At 40.6% G+C, this 13,555-nt stretch overlaps 1 protein-coding gene across 2 annotated transcripts in view; it reads right to left on the bottom strand.

Moving 5' to 3' along the window:
• Positions 1-13,555, bottom strand: part of PTPN21 (protein tyrosine phosphatase non-receptor type 21) — a 71,655-nt gene that overhangs the window by 21,824 nt on the left and 36,276 nt on the right. For both annotated transcript variants that reach the window (XR_010941186.1, XM_067728507.1), the window contains exons 7-12: positions 12,335-12,422; positions 11,857-11,945; positions 9,933-10,020; positions 9,103-9,182; positions 3,423-3,483; positions 890-974 (exon numbers count right to left, since the gene is read on the bottom strand). Coding sequence is in view for 1 of the 2 variants with exons in the window: in XM_067728507.1 (XP_067584608.1) it covers positions 890-974; positions 3,423-3,483; positions 9,103-9,182; positions 9,933-10,020; positions 11,857-11,945; positions 12,335-12,422 (491 nt within the window). In the remaining variant the exon portion in view is untranslated. The remainder of the gene's footprint in view (positions 1-889; positions 975-3,422; positions 3,484-9,102; positions 9,183-9,932; positions 10,021-11,856; positions 11,946-12,334; positions 12,423-13,555) is intronic.

Here is a 13,555-nt window from a genome sequence, read left to right as displayed (position 1 = left end):
CACACAAGGCCTGGCACCAGCAATGCGTCACCACCCACCTTCCAGTCCCTTCACACACCATGTTCTACCGGTTCCCTGTGGGACTGAGTCCAGCCACCCTCTTCCTTGTTTGTGCCAATGCATTCACTATCCACACCCCCTTCACAAAACCAGGAGCAGCAATCCCAACAGGAACCTGCCTCTCTCTACATAGGGAAATCTACCCATCTTTTGAGGTCCAAAAAGCCTTTCTCAGTCTCTCCAACATGATGAGCAATTGCTCGCTCTCTCTCATCACAACAATCATGTTCTCTTTGTATTTAAGTTATTTGTGTACTTGTCTCATCCTCCACTATTAGAATCCAAGCTTCTTGAGATACGGAATTACTTCTCTGCGTAAATCTCCTCAGCCTTTATAGCAGAGCCCTGTAGGCAGAGTCTGTAAAACGAATGCTGGAGATTCAGCTTCGGAGGCGCTGTTTAAATACAGCTCCCTTTACCCATCATGTGAAAGAGGAACGCAAATACATAAAAATAAAATGTTTAATACTTTACAGTGGGAAGGTCTCAGGCAGGAAAAAACAAAATGAGCTTGGGACATCCCAGAGCTGGAAAGCAAGGAAGCACTCAAAGGCTACTGGGGTGTGTTAACAGGACACGGGAACCACCTTGAAGGAGCTCCTGTGGGCCAAACTTGAGCATCAAAATTTGATATTGAATATTTTCCACCCATTTCCAAAAAACTGACTTTATAATGGCAGCTTCTTCTATGAATCCAGGTTGGCTATAATCATGACAACAACTTTGGATGTAACTTCAGCCAAAAACTATCCTGGCTTCAAGATCTCCAAGTCCTCATTAATTTACTCATAATAATTTTGTAAGGCATTTCAGAAAGAGTGTACTTTACCTTGGGAAGAAGTGTACGGTTCTGTATAATGTCCATTATAATGCAGCTGGGGTGGGGGAGGCATCACATAGGGCTGGGGTTTAGGCTAAGAAATGGAAAATTGGAAACAGCATTAAAACACATTGCCTATGTAATATGTGTACAGTAATTTTCTGCTGGTTTCTTTCTCTCCATTAAAAACTTCTAAAGCAGCCAAACGTATTATGTATGAAAAATAAATATGAAGACCCTATAGCTCTTACCATATCTATCATTTTCAGTGTTTCATTTCAGTGTTTCATTTTCAGTGTATCATTTCAGTGTTTCATTTTCAGTGCCAGAATGGCAATGCTAAGCCCTATGCGCTGATATCAGACATCAGACAGCACAAGAAAACAAGCTGTATCCAAAAAGTTAAGAGCAAGAAGGAATAGACAAAAATTTCCTGAATTCTTATATAAACAATTGAACATAAGAAGCTTATATGTAGTATATTTAATCTTATTAGGCAAAATCATCTAGTATTTTAAATATCTACTGATTACTCTTGGCTAAGAGTCAAAAAATTTTTTTAACATCTTTATTGGCGTATAATTGCTTTACAGTGGTGTGTTAGTTTCTGCTTTATAACAAAGTGGATCAGTTATATATATACATATGTTCCCATATATCTTCCCTCTTGTGTCTCTCTCCCTCCCACCCTCCCTATCCCACCCCTCTAGGTGATCACAAAGCACAGAGCTGATCTCCCTGTGCCATGCGGCTGCTTCCCACTAGCTATCTATTTTATGTTTGGTAGTGTATATATGTCCATGCCTCTCTCTCACTTTGTCACAGCTTACCCTTCCCCCTCCCCATATCCTCAAGTCCATTCTCTGGTAGGTCTGTGTCTTTATTCCTGTCTTACCCCTAGGTTATTCATGACCTTTTTTTTTTTCCTTAGATTCCCTACATATGTGTTAGCATACGGTATCTGTTTTTCTTTCTGACTTACTTCACTCTGTATGACAGACTCTAGGTCCATCCACCTCACTACAAATAACTCAATTTCGTTTCTTTTTATGGCTGAGTAATATTCCATTGTATATATGTGCCACATCTTCTTTATCCATTCATCTGATGATGGACACTTGGGTTGCTTCCATCTCCTGGCTATTGTAAATAGAGGTGCAATGAACATTTTGGTACATGACTCTTTGAATTATGGTTTTCTCAGGGTATATGCCCAGTAGTGGGATTGCTGGGTAGTATGATAGTTCTATTTGTAGTTTTTTAAGGAACCTCCATACTGTTCTCCATAGTGGCTGTACCAATTTACATTCCCACCAGCAGTGCAAGAGTGTTCTCTTTTCTCCACACCCTCTCCAGCATTTATTGTTTCTAGATTCTTTGATAATGGCCATTCTGACTGGTGTGAGATGATATCTCATTGTAGTTTTGATTTGCATTTCTCTAATGATTAATGATGTTGAGCATTCTTTCATGTGTTTGTTGCCAATCTGTATATCTTCTTTGAGGAAATTTCTATTTAGGTCTTCTGCCCATTTTTGGATTGGGTTGTTTGTTTTTTTGTTATTGAGCTGCATAAGCTGCTTGTAAATTTTGGAGATTAATCCTTTGTCAGTTGCTTCATTTGCAAATATTTCCCCCCATTCTGAGGGGTGTCTTTTGGTCTTGTTTATGGTTTCCTTTGCTGTGCAAAAGCTTTTAAGTTTCATTAAGTCACATTTGTTTATTTTTGTTTTTATTTCCATTTCTCTAGGAGGTGGGTCAAAAAGGATCTTGCTGTGATTTATGTCATAAAGTGTTCTGCCTATGTTTTCCTCTAAGAGTTTGATAGTTTCTGGCCTTACATTTAGATCTTTAATCCATTTTGAGCTTATTTTTGTGTATGGTGTTAGGGAGTGTTCTAATCTCATACTTTTACATGTACCTGTCCAGTTTTCCCAGCACCACTTATTGAAGAGGCTGTCTTTTCTCCACTGTATATTCTTGCCTCCTTTGTCAAAGATAAGGTGACCATATGTGTGTGGGTTTATCTCTGGGCTTTCTATCCTGTTCCATTGATCTATATTTCTGTTTTTGTGCCAGTACCATACTGTCTTGATTACTGTAGCTTTGTAGTATAGTCTGAAGTCAGGGCACCTGATTCCTCCAGCTCCATTTTTCATTCTCAAGATTGCTTTGGCTATTCGGGGTCTTTTGTGTTTCCATATAAATTGTGAAATTTTTTGTTCTAGTTCTGTGAAAAATGCCAGTGGTAATTTGATAGGGATTGCATTGAATCTGTAGATTGCTTTGGGTACTAGAGTCATTTTCACAAAATTTTTAATATGAGTTTGGACCTAATATTTAAATATGTATAATATAATAAATATTATATATATTATATAAATATTAGGCTTAAGCTATGGAAAATCACCATTTCTTTGGTCAAATATCAGCACACTTTTGTGGTTCAAACTAAAAATTAACAGTGCTAAAAGCATATTTTATTAAGGAAGATGACATCACTAAAAGAAAAAGACCAATTGTATTTTTCCTTCTTTCTTACCAGAGACATCCTTGAAGAAGACCTCCTCCTAATTGGGTTCACTATGACGGTCTGAGTTTGCCTGTAAAATAAGACATGTCTTTGAGAAGAGCATATATATATATATACACACTCATATATACATAACCTTCCTAATTCTACCAAAATAAGTTAATAAGAAGTTAAAACAATAAATCTTCTAAAGCAAAAGACAAACTAATCCAATCATAAATTAGAGAAAAGAAAGGAGATTTTCTGTCCTTACCTGGGGCCTCGGCCCTTTCCTGATGCCCAGATCCCTCTGACCACACTCCAGGGTTTGAGCCTCATGGGGCATCAGTCACCTGGACTACCAGAGGGATGGGCAGCAGTAACTTTCCCTGGTCCATGTGGGTGGAACGTCTGGAGTGATCAGAAGCAGAGGGGAAAACAGGCCATGCCAGAGGGCCACAAACTCATCCCAAGGGAAGCAAGATTCAGTGCAAATGCATCTCTCCTGTAGGCCTGGCTCAGCACTGACCACCTCCATGAAGAGATAAGGTTATAACTTTGGAAACTTAAGAATCTATATTTCCTCTAAGGAACAAAGATAGGGAAAGAGAAACAGTAGGAAAATTCGTTTGGTGGGCCTGTGATAAATCCATTCACTTTTCTTAGCAAGAAACTTCTCTCTGGTTTTAAGTGTACTTTTTAAAAAGGAATGAGAATATTCAGGAGTGCCGACTAATATTTATCAGATAATCTGAGATTTTAAGATATTCACAGCAAGCTCCATCTTTGAATAAACATAGCTCACAAACAAACAGAAAAGTCCTTTGGTAATTCAATCTTTTTAACACAGAGGTAGACATTTTTTTATTGTTGTTCTTATGTGTGGTCAGTTATATTGCAAATAAGAGCTAGGAACCTAAACACATAGGATTCTTGGCTGTGTTGATGATGTAATTTTGTCAAAGCACTTTTTGAAAAAACTTTGACCATTTGTTCCTAGCTCATGAGCATGTGACACATAATTACTAGTTACAGAAATATTTTGTGGGCTTCCCTGGTGGCGCAGTGGTTGAGAGTCCGCCTGCCGATGCAGGGGACACGGGTTTGTGCCCTGGTCCGGGAAGATCCCACATGCCGCGGAGCGGCTGGGCCCGTGAGCCATGGCTGCTGAGCCTGCGCGTCCGGAGCCTGTGTTCCGCAACAGGAGAGGCCACAACAGTGAGAGGCCTGTGTACCGCCAAAAAAAAAAAAAAAAAAAATTTGTGACCCTTGGTTATAGTGTTCTAAGGACTAATTACTGGAAAATCCACAAAGTAAACACTAGCTCCATTTAATCAGTAAATTTACCATAATCTCAAGCCTCATGTCTCATAAATTAACATTATTCTTAGCACTCTAACAACTGATTTCCTATATTCAAACCCTAAATATTAGCTAACTTTTACAAGATTTTTGAGATTAAAGATATTTTACTGATTATTAGGAGCTTATCAAGTAGCTACAGTTGCTTTCAAGAGTTGACTTTTTTTGATTAAATGCTTTCTTTAATAATATCCTTTTATTATCGCTGGAAGGTATTAAGATTGTTGATGAAGAATAGATGTCTCAAAAAAAAAAGATGTCTCTTTCCCAAAGGATGTTCCCCATTCTGCCAGTAATTATTACTTCACAATAATAAAATGGATGTTAATTCCATTAGACTGCAAAAATACCTGCATCAATTGGTAAAGCATCATATATTAGTAAAGGAGGAGGCCTCCTTAGTGGAACAAGTCAGGAGGGTGTGTCTGGGCCTTTTTTTCTTAAGCACTCCTTAAGTGCACATTAATATATTCTTAAAATTCGTGTCCAGAATCTGAAGACACTGCATTTTGTAGCCTTGAAATTTTCTTTCCCTTTACTCTCCATTGTTTAGGCCAACTGGGTCCTTTGAAGTTTATATTTAGTCCAGAGACTCAGTAAACTGACCAAACTTTTAAAGTACTATAAATTCAAAATTCACAGATGGGGAGAAAGGTTGCTGATAGAAACCTCCAACACCATGTCCAGGACTGCCCAGCAGAAACGAGAATAAACTTAAGCGTGTTAAACCCAAAATCCAAGGGTGCACAGCTTAGCAGCACAGGTGGCAACTCCCACACTCGGGATCTATTTTGGCACCTTGCTGGCGGCACCCAGGATGGAGGCGACACTGCCCCCTGGAGAGGCCACTTCTGCTGAACACAAACTAGTACGTCTTCCGCCTGCCAAAGTATGACGCAGGCAGCCACACCATCAGTTCTAATAGTCTAACCTCCTCCTTCTTCCTGCCAACATTCTTATAAAGGCAGTTTGCTCTGAGATCAGCTATCCTAAACTTAGTACGCAGGAGAAAATGGTGTAACTGTTGGTTGTGTTTTGGGGCAGTTACTATGCTGATGGGGGCTGCTAACACTGAGGCAGCTGAAAAACTTAGAAAAAAAAAAAAAAGAAAACCACTGGAATGCGTGTACTGGAGATGACAAAATAAGAAACGGCTGCTAGCCCAAGTAAAACAAATGGTATTACTTACTGAAAACAGTGCTGAAGGCTATACCTGATTACCTCATGGGATCCTAACACCAACCCCATAAACGAGGCCAGTTATCCTGATTTTACAGATGAGGAAACTGATCCTTAGATTAAGTAAACTGCTCCTGGCCATGTGGCAAATAAGCAGAACTGGCACTTGAACCAGGCAGGTCTGTCGGACTCCTGAGCACAGGCCCCTAACAGCTGACTATCTGTCTCACCCCCTCCCAACCTCAACAGATTCGTAGGCTCCATGGAGGCAGACGACACACCATGGTACCACTGGTGCCTGGCACACAAGGAAGGTGCCAAACGTTTGCTGAATAAATGAATGAGATAGCGAGTGAGGACTGAAGTTGATGCTCATGGCTAAGCATTTCCAGTTGAGCTGTAAAGGCTGTGAATTGCTAAGAGTCATCCGACTTTCGCTTTGTGAGCTTCCTTTCTTATATATTTCTAGCTAGTGCAGAGGAGTGCGCTTTGGATGAAGAAAAAATATGTTGGATGGTGGAAATACCTAGGAAATGTTGATCTTAATGACCTTCCTTTAACAGGATAGGGGTCACTCTCTTCTGCCCAGCCTCTCGCAGTCTCTTCAAGCCCTGCAGTAGGCCTCGAAGAAGTGGGGCAACCCCATCCCCTTCCAGGAGGGCCTACCCCAGTCAATCTCCTGATCACAGAAGTCTCCAGAACAGAGACCAGCTGCCGTATTCACCCATATTCAGTTTACACGTAAACTGCAGGGAACACAGACCAACCCTCTGACAAGGCTCAGCAAGCAGCCCACTGGTGACAGAAATCCAACTTCCCCCTCTAGAGAAAGTCTGTGGAAACGTCTACCACTTGGCTTTGCAGGTTGGGGGATACCAACCTCCCCTTCCCCCGCTCCCCCCAGAGAGGAGAGAGAAAAGCCTCCCATACCAAGACCCCTCTCAAGAGTCCTCTTCCCTTCCAGGCTCTTCTCATATAAATTCAGGAGGTCGATTATAGCATGACCAGTTCTGGGGCTTCGGGTGGGGAAGAGGGCGAGAGAAGTCATTTCACCTAAGAGATTGACATTACCTCATTTAATTCCTATTCCAACCCTAAAGAAATGTTAAGTAAAAGCCCCATTATCCCCATTTTATAAATTAAAAAGCAAAGAGATTGTTATCTAACATTTTTAAGGCTTGAGTGACATAAAAAAGATGATTGTTACCTAATGTACTTTGAAAGTGGAGAGAGAGAGCAAGACTGAAGATGGAGCACGCCATTCTATAAATTCTAAAATAGAGTCATCTAGGTCAAGGTTTGAGGACTCACATGAGGCCACCCCAAACACCATTAGACAATGTATCGGGACTGAGGAGCGGGGAAGGGGACACTCAGGAGCAAAGGCCTCCTTTCTACGCAAGCAGAGTCCATCTCCTGAGCCACTGGTCACCCCAGCCTGAACCTGATGTCCAGAATTCACTGCCCAGTTCCAGGCCTGCTGCGGTTTCGTTAAATGCCCATCTGGACCATGAGAACGAGTCTATCAATACTTCAGAATCATTATCACTTTAAATGTGACTAAGCACAGTCTGGATTAAGAGCCTTAAAAGAAATGACCATAAAAATTAAAGTTACTGGACTTCCCTGGTGGTGCAGTGGTTAAGAATCCACCTGCCAATGCAGGGGACACGGGTTCGAGCCCTGGTCCGGGAAGATCCCACATGCTGCGGAGCAACTAAGCTCGTGAGCCACAACTGCTGAGCTCGCATGCCATAACTAGTGAAGGCTGCGTGCCTAGAGCCCGTGCTCTGCAACAAGAGAAGCCACCACAATAAGAAGCCATGCACCACAACGAAGAGTAGCCCCCGCTCTCCGCCAACTAGAGAAAGCCCGTGTGCAGCAACAAAGACCCAATGCAGCCAAAAAAAAAAAAAACAAAAGGCGGCTTCAGCAGTATTCCAGATGAGAACTATGGCAGCCAGCACTAAGTCATCAGCTGAAAGAGTTGTACAAATGGTCAGATTTAGATATGTTTTGAAGGCAGAATTTGCAGAGCATACTGACGAATTGGATGTGGGATGAAAGGGCAACAGGAATTAAGTAGGACTTCTAGGTTTGGGGCCTGAGTGACTATGGTGTGCCGCCATCTGTCGAAATGGGGGACAGTAGGAAGAAGCAGACTCTGGGGCAGGAAGAGGAGCACGTCAAGAGTTTGGTTTTAGGCATATCAAATTGGAGAAGCCTGTTAGGCACCCAAGTAGAGATGTCAGTAGGGTGTGCAAGTCAAGTGCTCAGGGGGAAGACAGGACTAGAAATGAAGTCGGGTGCACTTTAGTATATCAATGCTGCTTTGAAGCCTGGGTCAAGCCAAATCCCCTAGAGAACAAGTGTAGATGAGAAGAGGTCCGAGGATTAAACCAGCAAAGCCGACTGAGAAGAAATAGGCTTAGAAAGAGAAAAAGCAGGAGAGCGTGGGGTCCTGGCAGCCAAGGAAGAGCAGGGTGCAGGGGGGAAGGGATGAGCAGAGCTTCGGTGCTGCCCAGGAGTCAAGTGAAAGAACTCCTGAAATGACCACTGGGTGAAAGTCACTGTCACTCTGACAAGCGGCATCAGTGCCGTGGCAGCTTAGGGGAAATGGGGTGGAAGGAAGGCGAGAGAGCAAGATTATACAACTCTTTTGAAGAAATCAGCTGTAGAAGAGAAGAGAGATACGGCACCGTGGCTAGAGGGCATGTGGAACGAAGGAAAAATTTTAAGAGGTAAAATATTACAGCATGTTTGTTTCCTGATGGGAATGATCCAGCAGAAGGGGGAAACCCATGTGGGCTAAGGAAAACGTACATTTAGGAACAAGGGGTATAAATTCTTCAAAAGGCTTGAAAAGCTGAATAACCTTTTTTTACTCAAAATGTTGATTAAAAAAAAAATTCCATTTTAGCTTTCATGAATTAGAATAATTCTAGTTACTAGCTGAAAGAAATCTTAGAGGCATATCTGTAGTTATTAGAGGTTGGTCCAAAGCTAAAACTGAGAAATAAAATTTTGACATCCAAAAGTAAAGAGATTATTATAAAAATGTTATCTTTTCCTTTTTTAAATTTGCCTTTCTAGACGATATACTATAGTTCGAGATGAAAACTTCTAAGCTTATCACCTCCCCCAGTTTCTGTGAGCAGGGTATACTTACAGGCTGCACTGATTCAATCTGTAAAACTTGTGTCGCGCAACACAGAGTCTCCACACGTATTTTGCTGTTTCCATGTCTTCCTAGCAAACAAAATATGCACAAAGTAAACAAAAGCACATCTACAACCTGATACAGAGCTTATCTGAGAACAAGACAGAACTGGGTGACATATTATTTCAAAGTCACTTTCCACACATTGGGATTCTCTCATTTTCTAAAATTGCACCCCTCATATGAATGTTGTAATTAGGACTCAGATTATGAAGACAAACAAAAAGCTGCTCAACGGTGTGATTCTTATATTAAATAGTTTCAAAATGACTTAGAAATTTTAAAATTATGAAAATGTCCACTTCTACTACTGACAACTAGATACTCAAAGACATTTTTAAATAAAACGTTTTTATTACTGACGACTAGATACTCAAAGACATTTTTAAACAAAATGACTCAGTGACTTATTGCTTTTGTCAAGAGAGTAAAAGTAACTGTGAAATGGTATTTCTAAAGAGCTGTTCCCTTATCAGTGGAAGTTAAGATACCAGTGTTTACTCTCTCCCATACTTAATAGTCCCTTAAATTTAATTTAGAGATCATAATCAGATAGTATTTATCCAAAGACTCATTCATTCATTCAACAGTATTTACTGAGCAACTAATTTTTGCTAAGTACTACTATACAAAATGTTATAAAGTATTATAAAATTTTATGTTTTATAAAACTATGAAATACTATATAATTTTAATCCTACCCCCCGCCAAACGCACATACACACAGAAGTGTTAATTTTAGGAAAAACATTACATACAGATTCCTAATGTTTACTCACAGTCTGAAACTGGATGGTCTCCTCTTTATTTGACAGCTCTAATGCAAAAAAGGACTTATTGTGGGACATGTTAGCAATATCATGCCACCTAAAGAACAACAAACAGCAGATGGCAATGTGAGTGCTCAGGTTTTTTACTAAGAGAATATATGAGTTTTTCCTTTTTGAGCTTAATATATAAGCTACTATCTGTTTATCATTTTAGAAAGAAAACAGTGGTTTTAATCAGCTCGCGTGCATTTTCTAATTGAAGTGACAACAGCTAGTGGCAAGAAGTAAAAGCATGTATACTAAAATGAAGGCAGAGTATTTAAAAATGTAAAATCTATTTATCCTCATTGGCTGCACTAATTTGATCAAATATCCCACTCTCAGCTGGTTGCCAATGCCTCCTTCACTCATTCAACAAACATTTTAAAGGATACCCACTATGATAACACCAGAAATTGTGTTAGGTCCTAGGATACTAAGATCAGTAAGGGACAGTGCTTCCCTCAAAGGGGCACAGATGGAGGGTAGGGCTGATAGAGAACACAGAAGCAGACAAATACTGTTAAGTTCTGCAGGTATACAGGGCAAAATAAGGCACAAAACTAGAGGAGAGCTGCTCTGAAAAGCTGGTGGTGCAGGGTGAAGATAAAGTTCCAATCCAAAGAGTGAACTATTCTGGGTGTGTTCACCAGGATTCAAACTCCGATTTGGAACTTTCTAACTCTATTTTACCATGTTCAGATTTTATATATTAATATTCCATTTTATTACGTAACTGTATAATTTTATACAAGGTAAAAATAGGTCTGGAAGAACAAAATCTATCCCTCTTTATCCTTCTCCATTATATTAGATTTATTAGATTTATTTAATAAATTAGATTTATTAAATCTAATTTAATATATTAGATTAGATTTAGATTTATTAGATTTATTTAAATTTATATTAGATTTATTTAAATTTAAAATAAAATTCATTTGTAGTAATTTGGTGCTTAACCGTTAAACCTAAAGATTATTAGCATCATATTAAAGAAGGCAATTTTAGAATTTCCTATCCAGTGAGATAAAGGAAGCCAGTGGGATGTCTCCCAATGTCAGGGCCCTGCCCTTCCGGTGCAGGCCAGATCCATTTCTACCCCCTACCCTGCAGCTCAGCATGTCTGGAAGACGATGAGCAGCTTGGGGACATGAGAGCAATCGCCAAATGGGAGCCACCTGACCCAGTGCAGTACAGCCTGGGAGTGGGGATCTACGCCCCAAGCCAGGTACACGCTCTGTGGTCCTAATCACCATGGAGGATTCAGGGCCCAAAAGACAGTAAAGCAAAGGAAATGAAGGGTCAAAGGATACTGAAAAGGAAATTTAAATCACCTGAAATCTCATTGTTCAGAGCCAGCCACTGTTAGCACATTGCTATATATCCTTTCTGTCCTTCTTACTAGATACATTCCAAGATTTCCACAAATGGATAGTATCACTTTTTTATAATCAAGAAAAGAAAAATCAACATTATAAGAAGTAATTGAAATTTCTTTAGATGTTGGTATTTTAGGAATTTTGGTACAAACTAGAATCAGAGAAAGGCCTAGAGTTTCCACAAGAAATAGCCCTGGAAACCAGAGCTCAAATGAAAAATTCACACCAAGACAAAGAATGACCTTCATATGGTAAGGAAAGGGTCACACATTTTTAAGCATTTCATAAGCAGGCCATCGTTACAAGCACTATTTTCTACAATTTGGTTTGAAGAAAGTATCTTATAAAAAGAACCATTGCAGTCAGGTGCTGTTTTATTCTAGGGAGGGCATATTTCCATGTTCTAGTGAGGCCTTGGGAGAGATTTACTTGTGAGTGATATAACTAGCACAGGTACTAAAAAATATCACCAACAGGAGCCACAGAAAGTGCACAGAAAGATGTAAGAAAAATACCTAAATATCACAGGAGGCCTTCCATTCTTATGTTTCACAAAGATACCTTCGAGACACGCTCCGATGGATATGTCGCTGCCTTGGCTATCCTAAGAGGAGAAAGCGGAAAAGGAAACTCGGGCAGCAGATGCATAAGAACCACAATGACCACACCTACTTCCCTACGCTTGTGTCCCAGATAGGAAATGTTCAGAAGACCTATGCTGAAGGCAAAAAGTCTGCAAGGTATAAATGTACCTACCATCTTGTAAATACATATGAAAACAGAGTTGGGCTCCTTAAGGAACTCTATTTCAAGAGCACTTCCAAGAACAAAGCACAAAACAGGAATGTGTTTTACTACAAAATTTTGGTCACAAGGACCTCAGCTTTTACGTTTCTTTGGCCTTTGCACAGCAGGGCAACCCTGGGCTTCCCCGCTCTTCTGGCAGAATTACTAAGATGCCTTTGGCAAGCCCAGTCTTCGTGCCACGCTTACCTTGGCAGGGTAGCTCTCTTCTCCATAGCCGTCCATTCTCTCTATCTCCTGCATGTATAGCATTTCAGCATCAGGAGCTGTCAGCCCTCTGCAACCCACAAGAAGTTAGTCAGATTGTTCACAAAACTAAAAAAATGTTTTACGAAAAGCTTTTGTAAAAAAACTACATATCAATTTGTCATAAAACAGTAGAAACATTTCAAGTTTCTAAGCATCTGTGATTAGTTATATCAATGCATCAGTATTTACTGAAAACCAACTGCATGCAAAAGCACTGTGCTGAATGCTGAGGGTTAGTTATGTAAGATCCTACCCCTTGTACTTTAGGCAGGTAAGGGGAAAGGCAGGAAATAAAACCACCACCTAAAATAATCTTCAGTGAAAGCTAGAATTCTTTCTAAACCACCAAAGTATCAGGCAATACTAAGCCCTGTGTGCTAAATTGCAAACGGTAAGTGCTGCAAGTAAGGGTTAGAAGATGGAAATCCTTCTTAGCTCCGGTGACAGAATTACAAGAATGGGTGTGTAGGTAGGAAGGCACTCAACTGCATGGACATGTGCCTCTCCAGCCTCATCTTCTGCTGCTCTCCCACAGCCACAAGGCACCCCACACTGCGACCATCCCAAAGGCAGCATTTCTTTGAATATACCACATTCCCTCATGCCTCCGGGCCTTTGTACATGCTAATCCCGCTTCCTGGTATACCTGTCACCCACTTGTGTACCTGGTCAGTCCCTAATACCCTTCAAGACTCAGCCTACATGTCACTCCTTCTTTGTCACCTTCTGTGACTGCCCTGAGTCTAAGTCAAATGCCCTTGCTCTGGGTAGAACCACCACATTCTGTGCACACCTCTCCCCCGTACCCATTAGCAGTATCACTATTACTATTACCATGGGCTGTCCTGCCTATCCCTTAAGATGCCAAAGCAGGGAATACATTCTTTGATGGCAGATCATCGTTCTATTTATCTTTGTGCCACAGCATTGAGCACTCTGCCTCATACGGAATAACAGCACTAAACTATCTTTTCAGGAGATGCACAAATGAATGAGTGAAAATAACAAAAGATAGAGTGATGTGTGCCTGAGGGGTTAATTATGCTGAAAAAAAAAAGGTTCATTTGGACAGCAGAAGGTAAAGCTGGAATGGCAGGATTTAACCAACTTGTGGGAAGCCTTTAATCCCAGGGGTAATGAACTTAGGCTGGGGGAAAGCAA

This window comes from Pseudorca crassidens, chromosome 1 (genome assembly GCF_039906515.1).
Source record: "Pseudorca crassidens isolate mPseCra1 chromosome 1, mPseCra1.hap1, whole genome shotgun sequence".
Taxonomy (NCBI): Eukaryota; Metazoa; Chordata; class Mammalia; order Artiodactyla; family Delphinidae; genus Pseudorca; species Pseudorca crassidens.
The sequence above is the reverse complement of the archived record's forward strand: the minus strand, read 5'-3'. Positions and strand labels throughout refer to the sequence as shown.